This window comes from Hyperoodon ampullatus (assembly GCF_949752795.1).
Source record: "Hyperoodon ampullatus genome assembly, chromosome: 19".
NCBI classification, from domain to species: domain Eukaryota; kingdom Metazoa; phylum Chordata; class Mammalia; order Artiodactyla; family Ziphiidae; genus Hyperoodon; species Hyperoodon ampullatus.
In genome coordinates this window covers 6,596,900-6,604,709 of record NC_136932.1, presented here as the reverse complement: position 1 = coordinate 6,604,709, position 7,810 = coordinate 6,596,900, and the positions used below count along the sequence as shown (strand labels likewise).

The following is a 7,810-nucleotide window of genomic DNA, read 5'->3' as shown; positions in this document are numbered from 1 at the left end:
CTCAGAGTTCCCACTGCTTGAGGGCGATGGTGACAAGGACAAAATCCTGCCTTCTTGACCCTCAGACCCTTTACAAGTGGGACAGGCAGCTCCTGGGCACAGGGATCTGGGCGCTGACATCAGCTCACTTAGCTGGAAACACCATTCTTAGCAAACGCCCCTTGCCTTCTCCACTGGTGTCCCTTCCTGTATGGGAGGCAAGCTGGGGGAGGAAGCAGTGGTATATGTCATGCTGTTCAGGTCAAGCTTTGTGTTTGTGGTGAATCATCTCAGTTCCAGGTAGACACACTTGAAGCTTTGGCTGAAGCTCAGATTTTTGGTGCTTTGGTAAGTAGAGATGGCTGGGTAAGGACCTTGGCCCAAATAGCTGTTTCTCGTCCATCTGAGCCTCTGCCCTTTCTTTTCAGTCTTCCCCCTTTAGTGCCAAAGCCGCGCTGAAATGCTGACCGCGTTAGGCCTGGGAAGTTCCCATGTGGCCATCCAGGCCCCTGTTGGCTCGGAAGAGTCAGCTCTTCCCTTGTGTTGGAAGTGGCACTGATCTTAAGGTGGCCTTCCCTAGAGAACGCAGGCACACCTGTGGGCCTGTGCCCAGTTGCTGGGGGGTGGCAGCTGTGCTCCGCGTCCCTCACACCGGCCAACTCCCGCTGCCTGTGTGCATCCAAGACCAGCCTCTCTCCCTTCTGCCGCCTCATGAAAGCCAACACTGTTCCACTGCCCAGCCTCGCCACAGCTGTGCTCCGCCCGCAGAGGGGAGACAGGACCGATGGCCCCAAGCTGGGGGACAAAGGCAGTCCTGCCCTTGCCCCAGGGAAGACTGAGCTGGGCATAGAGGGTGAGAGAGACTGCACGCAGCTAGGATTAACACGATTTATTTCATTATCAGTCTTACAAGTTGCTGAGGTTGGGCAAAGCCAGGACAGTAACTAAAATCCCGGGCACTTCTGTCAAGTGACAACCCGATTAGCAAGGCCCTGTTACTGAGCAGAGGGCAGCGGAGGGCACCCCAGGAACCACAGCACCTGCAGCGATGTTAAAAGCCCCTTCCCAGAGGCACCGGGTGGGGCTTGGCGCGAAACAGCCGGGGGCCACTCCACTGGCTCTTGGTACCCACTGACCCCCTTTAGAGGAGGCACAGAGGCCTCCGGAGGCACCAAGGAGGCAAGACGGGCTGCGCAGACAGCGAGATCGGAGCTTTCCCACCGAGGCGCTGTCTCTGGCCCTGATCTCCCCGTCCACACGGCAGAGCTACGCCCCTGGAAGGATGGCAGCCCACCCACTTCCTGGGGTGAGACCTGTAGCCAGCCTGGGATGTGGCTGCTGCTTATTGTTTTCTCCCCTAGTATCAAACTGTTACCTAGTTACAGTGTGAGGAGGAGGGGACAGGCACTTAGGACCAAAGGTGGAAGGTAAAAACCCCTTTTCTACCCCGGTAAATAGCCCAGGCTTCCTAGGGCTACACTGATTAAGAAATGGGGTCAAAGCCCAGGGATCATCCCGTCTCAAATCCACCACTAGTCTTCTGTGGCCGTGGTGACCACCCCGCGAGTACAAGCAGCGCTGGGGTGTCCCTCCCCACTAGCCGGCCCTGTGTGGGGCAGTGGGCCTAGGGGCCCAGCAACTGTAAGCGGGGCTTGGGGTCGTGGCTCCAGTGCAGGCCCAACTCGGCCCAGCCTCGTCAGCTTTGGTCCGGGTTCCTGAATGGCGCCTACCCACCCCCTTGTGTTGAGAGCTTGAGCGTTAGAGGGGAAGGGGGTAGGCAGGAAAAATGAGCAGTTATTTTACAAGTTTTTAAAAAGTTACAAGAAGGTTAACTCTGAGTAAAAAAAAAAAAAAAAAAAAAAGAAATCTTAAACCAAACATCAAGCAGAGGGATGCTTCCCTCTCCTCCCCATTCCCTTGTAAAGAGCAGGGGCCCGTGGCCCGGGAACACTCAGATGATGGTGCAGGACTGAAAGGCACGACCCTTGCGGCCGCCCCGTGTGGGCACAGCCTTGCCCTTCCCGTAGTACCCCGTGAAGATGGCCCTGACCTCCATCTTCTTGGCCAGGTTCAGCATCCAGCGCCCACTGCCCAAGGAGTAAAGCTTGCCCCGGCTGAGCTCACCCACCTCCTCGCCGCGGTTACCCCCCTTCTCCTGCTTCACAATCTCTAGCAGGTCAATACCCGTCTGCACGGCCTCCACATCACCCGCGCAGCCCAGGGTGATGTGCGCGCGGCTGCCCCGCGACAGGCTGTCAGAGGGGGACAGCTTGTCCACGTCGTTCGGCCACAAGGCCAGCTGCTGCTCGCTCAGCTCTACCCGGGCTCCCGTCGTCTTGGGTGTCACAAAGAGGGCAGAGATGGTCAGCGTGAAGGCCTTGCAGTAGGATTTCTTCACCACCTACGGAGAGAGGACAGAGGACTGAGCTGGAGGTGGCGGCATCGAGAGAGGGACAGTGAGTGCCACCGAGCAGAGCCCGCAGACATCCACATCCATGGCCATGTGCTGGGAGGATGTCTTTCCACTGATACTGTCCAGGCTGCTTGAAAAAATGAAGGTGCCAGAGAGGCAGGAGAGAGCAGGCGTGAGACGCAAGGCTTCCTGAGCTCAGGCCGGGCTCCCCACCCACCAGCTTCAGGGCTCATTGACCTGTAAGAGAGAGCTGAGGCTAGAACCTCCCTCAGCGTGAGGACTAAAGAAGAGCCTGGCGAGGGCTGTTGTCGTTACTACTCGACTCACCCTGTAAAAGCACCCTGGTATCCAGGCAGTATCCTGGAGGGTGGGGTGAGGTCAGAAATAAAGGACTTTGATCAAAATCTACTCCATACACTTTGGCTTAATTATATCTGATTCTCTGAAAAAGCCCATCTCTCCGATTTTGACCGTAAAATCTTCCCTATTTTGCTCACAACCACTGGTCCTAACAGTGTCTACTGCATTACAGGTGCTTAATAAACATTGCTAAATGAATGAACAGAGATGGGGGTGAAAGTGCTGTGTTCATTCATGCAGCTGTGGTAGGTGCTAGGGATACAAGGTGAACCACACTGTAAATAGTGCTGCCCTCAGGGAGCTTCCATTCATGCGGGAGGAGACCCATGAATAAACAAGTAAAATGGCTGCGTTAACCTAGGCAGAGAAGTGGGGGAGCTGGCAGAGGGTCAGGGACGGCCTTGCTGTGAAGGCAACCTGGAGGAGGCTGGAGCCGGCCACGCCCGGTGGTTAAGGATCCCATGTCAGAGGCTGTGGGCGGGAGACTTGGGCTGTGTGGCAGGGATGGGGCTGGTACCCCTAAGCCAATAAGCCTCCCTGTCGACACTCCCCACTTCAGAGCACAGCCAGGCCTCAGACTGGGGGTAAGGGACTTCTAGCCTTTGGAACTGAACACAGGCTTAGAGGCCAGAGCAGGAGCTGCTGCCAACCAGCATTCTCTGCGCAACTGCAGAAGGAACAGGCTCTGATGGGCAGGCCCTGGGGGGCACTACACAGGCTGCGGCGAGCTGGGGATGGAGCCGCCTCTTTTCCTGAGAGGCTGGCTGGTTTGTGGTCCCTGCCTTGAGCCGGTACCCGTCTCCAGAAGACCCTGCCCTCTCCCCACCTCAGCCAGGTGTCCCCGAGGAGCACTCACATCCTGCTGGGCGTACTCGTCTGCCCCAGCGGCCTTCCCATAGTCACAGAACTTGGTTGTGCAGTGCAGCACGCCCGGGGGTCTCTTCCCAAAGTAGGTGACCAGTTCAATCTTCTCCCTGGGCTCATCCCCAGAGACAACTGACGGGAGAGAAAGGGGGGCGGTCAGGGCGGGAGAGCAGGGGCATCGCGACGTCTGTCACCAAGACCGTGGGAGACCCAGGGGAAGACATCGGACATTAAGTGTAAATTTGCAATCCACTATAACTGAGCAATCCACTACCATTCATTAGTTGGTCAAATTAATAGCAACTTTGGAGCTATGAATAGGTGTTGATATAAGTTCCCTGCTTTATGTTCTGCAGATTTTTACGTCTCTTACCCAGACGTGAAAACTAAGGCACGTGTAACCCAGGGGTAGGTGGCATATGCCAAGGGAATCTGAACTTCGCTAGCTACACATCTGAAAAGAGGGAAGCAGGTCATGAAAAATGGGGTAGAAAGAAAAAAGCGGTTGGGAACCGTGTGGTGTAACGGAAGGAGCCAGGAACAGCATAATTACCATCCAGCCCACTTCCAAGCCTGTGGACCTGGGGCAAGTGATTGACCCTAATCTGTCCATCAAATACAACAGGGGGTGACCACACATCCCAGTTTTCCCAAGACCACCTAGGTAACTATTAGTCGTGCCCCATTTCACTCAGGGGCCACTTGAACAAGAAGTTACCTGGTCACTCTAATAATAAGTAGCTTACAGCCTCGTTTGGTGGAAGAAAGCCTATAATGGGCCTGGTGAGATAACAGGATGACATTATGTGGCTGGTAGTTTCGATGAGACTTGGGGTATCTGTGATCTCGATTTCCAGACTCTCAGCCTTGTGGCTAGCTTCAGAGTCACTAGGCTTTTCCTGTTTACCCCCAGGGTTGAATCCCTGTGAAGGACGTGGCTCACCCTCCACAGGGGAGGGAGACCTCTACTCTGAGGGCAGGCCTTGTTTGTGGCCCATTACATTTCTCCTGCTGTGTCCTGGGCAGAAGGATCCCAGTTTTTAATGGTAAAAGGAGCTTCAAGAGGCAATCTCCAGGGCAGAACCAGCTCTAACTAGGAGCCCTGCCTTGGGAGCTTCTCTGTCACGCTATTCACAGGCACAGGGCTCACGCCCGGCTGGTGCAGGCACCACAGTTCCCCTGGTTTCCCAGCACTTGAATTTTAGGAGCCGAGATAAGAGTTCTCTGAGAACTTATACCGGCACAAATTACCTCTGACAACGCAAAGAAACACGGGTGGGGATATTTCAAGTATGAAGATAGTCTAAAATCAGGGGGAGCTAGGAATGAGTTAAAGGAAGTAACAGATGATTAGTGGGAGTGGGTGACATATTCCCCAATGGGCCACTGGAGAAGGAGGGCCACCAGGGTCCTTCCCTATCCCAAACCTCCCCTCTCGATGGAGCAAACAGGCCCTGCAGGAGCGAACCCTGGTCCAATCCGGTAAGGGGAGGCCCCTCTAGAGGCAACTGAGTCGAGCTCTCACTACAGCTTTGGGCAAACCTCGCAACCCTTCTGGGCATTTTCCCATCTGCAAAAACAAGGGGCTAGACTAGGGAGACTGTTCTCTGGAGCTGTGGGATGCCACAGGAGGTGTGCTGGATAGCTCAAGGCCTGGGAACTATCGCCAGTGGAGTCACAATAGTCCGAGTTGTAATTTTTCTGCAGCTTAGGGCTGCATGGCATATTCTATTCTAGAAAATAGTTCTGCTGCTAAAAATGAGTTTGAAAACATCGGACCAGATTCTCCCTCCAAGTTTTTACGAAATGTTGATGTACTTCTTGCTATGGCAGTAAGTAATTTGTTTTTCCCACCTCTAAGACGGGGTCAGTGGCCTAGAATCCAGGCTGGGAGAGCGCAGATGGGGAGCAGAGGGCAGGAGGAAGGGTGCGGTGAGAGGCAAGGTGCCTGGCAAACGCCTCTCCCATAACCCACGGAGCGTCCACCACCCAAAGCGGCCTCTGCCGGTACCAGGTGAGCCCCCTGCCTCCCCCAGTGCTTTGAGAACAATGGTCCCGTGCACGCAGCACCCTGTGCCCAGCAAGAGGGGCTTACGAATAAGGCTACCTGCCCCCACCCGCCCACCCCGCCACCTACAGTGTCGCAGCTCCTTCTTGAAGGCCTTGTGGTTGCCCAGCTCCTCGAGGAAGGCCTGGCCGGCTTTGCGGAGGCCCTCGGAACTCTTCCTGGTCAGGAACCAGCCGAAGTAGAGCGGCAGGAAGTCCTTCTCCAGCCCAGGCTTCAGCTTCTTCAGATCGTCGGCTGACAGCTGCCACTGGTTCTTCTCCTTGAGCTGGGCACAGTCCAGCCGCCACGCCGTCTTGGGCTCCACCAGCACCACCTGGTACTGGTACTGGTCGGCCATCTCAAAGAGTTGTTCCAGCCGCTCCCGCTCGTGGTTGGTGTCATCCAGCACGAGGACCCGGACGTCCCGGCGGCAGTAAGCAGCCAGGTCCTCATCCAGCCGCTTGTACTCCTCGGAGAAGGCCCCCCGGGCACCGGGGGTGATCTTGTAGGTGTCGGCGGACACCATCTTGGTGCCGTCCCGGTACCTGTCCACGATGACCCGGGCCAGCGTGGACTTGCCGCTCCCGGGCAGGCCGCGCAGGATGAAGAGCGTCTTGCATTCCTGCAGGGTGGCCACCGTCTCCTCGTCCTGCAGGAAGGGAAACTGCAGCTCTGGCTTGTCCTTGGCCCCTGAGGAGGACATTTTGCGGAAGAAGATCTTGGGCAGGAACGTTTGGCTCTTTCGGGAGAAGCCTCTATTCTGTGTGAGGAGGGGGAGACAGACATCAGCCAGGTCACTCGGGGCCACCCCGCCAGCTTCGCCTCCTTGTCTCTGGCCTCATTCTAACCGGGAACCCCAGCTGGCTCAGGTGCTACGGCCCTGATTGACAGGCACCCCTGGTGCCTTGGTCACCCTCCCAAGCCTTGGGTTGCTGGACCGTCTCTCCTCGGTCCTTGAGACCCGATGGCTTCTGGCTTTGCAGGATGGAGAGGGCTGCTTGTCTGAGCGGTCGGTCCTAAACTCTTTGCTCTCGTGAGAACCGTAGCCTCAAGGATTAGCCTCAAGGATTGCCCACTGCTGCCACCTCGAAAGGAAAACGGTGCTGGAAGTGCGTGCAGGGGAGGGCCTGAAGCCTGCGTTTCTAGGAGTGAACCCTAACTTTATATTCCTGGCACTTATTAAGGATGACCTCTTTGGAGGTGGGGGGCTCCATGTCTGGGCAAAGCCACAGCAGCCGTGGCCCTGAGGGCACAGAGCAGGGTGAGGGTGGAGAAGGGTCACCCAAAGACCGCCTCCCTTCCCCCAACAATGCCAGCGACAGATAATACTCTCTTGTCTGGGATGGGGGGACAATGGTCCCACAGAAGGGCTGGCGGGGGGCAGGGCAGGGGAGCGCTAGACAAAGGGCTTCATTCAGCACGCCTGCCACCTCCTCCTCCTCTCCCCTGGGCCCCCCGCAAAGTCGTGGTCTTTGTGCCTGCCTCAGGACTGGGCGGTTCAGGGCACCTGCGTCCAGGGTCTAGCTTTGCTCACCCCTTGCTCTGTGTCAGCAGCACCTCTCTGAGCCACTTGTTCTCCTGCCTGCTAAAACCCACAGGTGACAATAGTTTTTACTGTACAGCGCCTTCTCCTCTAAACCGGGAGGCCCCACCTCCCGCCAGCACCCGGAGTGCTCAGCTGGCGTACCTTTATCTCAGACAAGGCCCTGGGCAGGGAAGGGCGCCGAACGCCAGCCCAGCGCGGGCCCAGCGCACGCTACCCCGGCCCGCCCGCCAGCCGGGTCTGCTCCGGGGCAGCACCTTCCGCAGAGCGGTCCCCTTCCTCCTCCAGCGCCGTCCGCACTCCCCACTCTCCCAGCACCACCCCTACCTCAGGCCTGTAACGGACAGCCAAGAAAGCCCCGACTCAACTCCGGAACGTCGGGTCCTCATTTGCATACCACTTCCTCTCCCAAATTCCCCAATACTCCCGTTTTCCATTAAGGTGCCACCCCGGCCCGGTCCGCTTACTCCCCTCCCGGCCTTCCCGCGCCCGCTCACCATGATGAGGAGGGGGCGCCGCCGTCACAGCACCAGCTCTCCGGGGCCGCCCGCCTGCGCGGAGGGACACGGAGTGTAGCGGTGACGCGACCCCACTGGGGGCCGCC

General features: G+C 57.3%; 1 protein-coding gene across 1 annotated transcript; it reads right to left on the bottom strand.

The window, feature by feature from the left end:
• Nucleotides 1-859: 859 nt before the first annotated feature.
• CNP (2'',3''-cyclic nucleotide 3'' phosphodiesterase) lies at nucleotides 860-7,743 on the bottom strand. Its single transcript, XM_079724927.1, has 4 exons — nucleotides 7,704-7,743; nucleotides 5,754-6,423; nucleotides 3,609-3,748; nucleotides 860-2,380 (listed from the first exon to the last, which is right to left on the bottom strand). Exons 1-4 carry the CDS (start codon nucleotides 7,704-7,706, stop codon nucleotides 1,931-1,933), a joined length of 1,263 nt encoding a protein of 420 aa, XP_079581053.1. The 5' UTR covers nucleotides 7,707-7,743; the 3' UTR covers nucleotides 860-1,930.
• Between the last annotated feature and the right edge of the window lie 67 nt (nucleotides 7,744-7,810).

Bases quoted from the DNA above. Each gene is read 5' to 3' on its own strand.
- CNP (XM_079724927.1), bottom strand. The intron at 3,749-5,753 runs GTAGGTGGCGGG...CTCTCCCGTCAG, and splicing joins CAAGAAGGAGCTGCGACACT to TTGTCTCTGGGGATGAGCCC. The intron at 2,381-3,608 runs GTGAGTGCTCCT...CTCTCTCCGTAG, and splicing joins ACGAGTACGCCCAGCAGGAT to GTGGTGAAGAAATCCTACTG.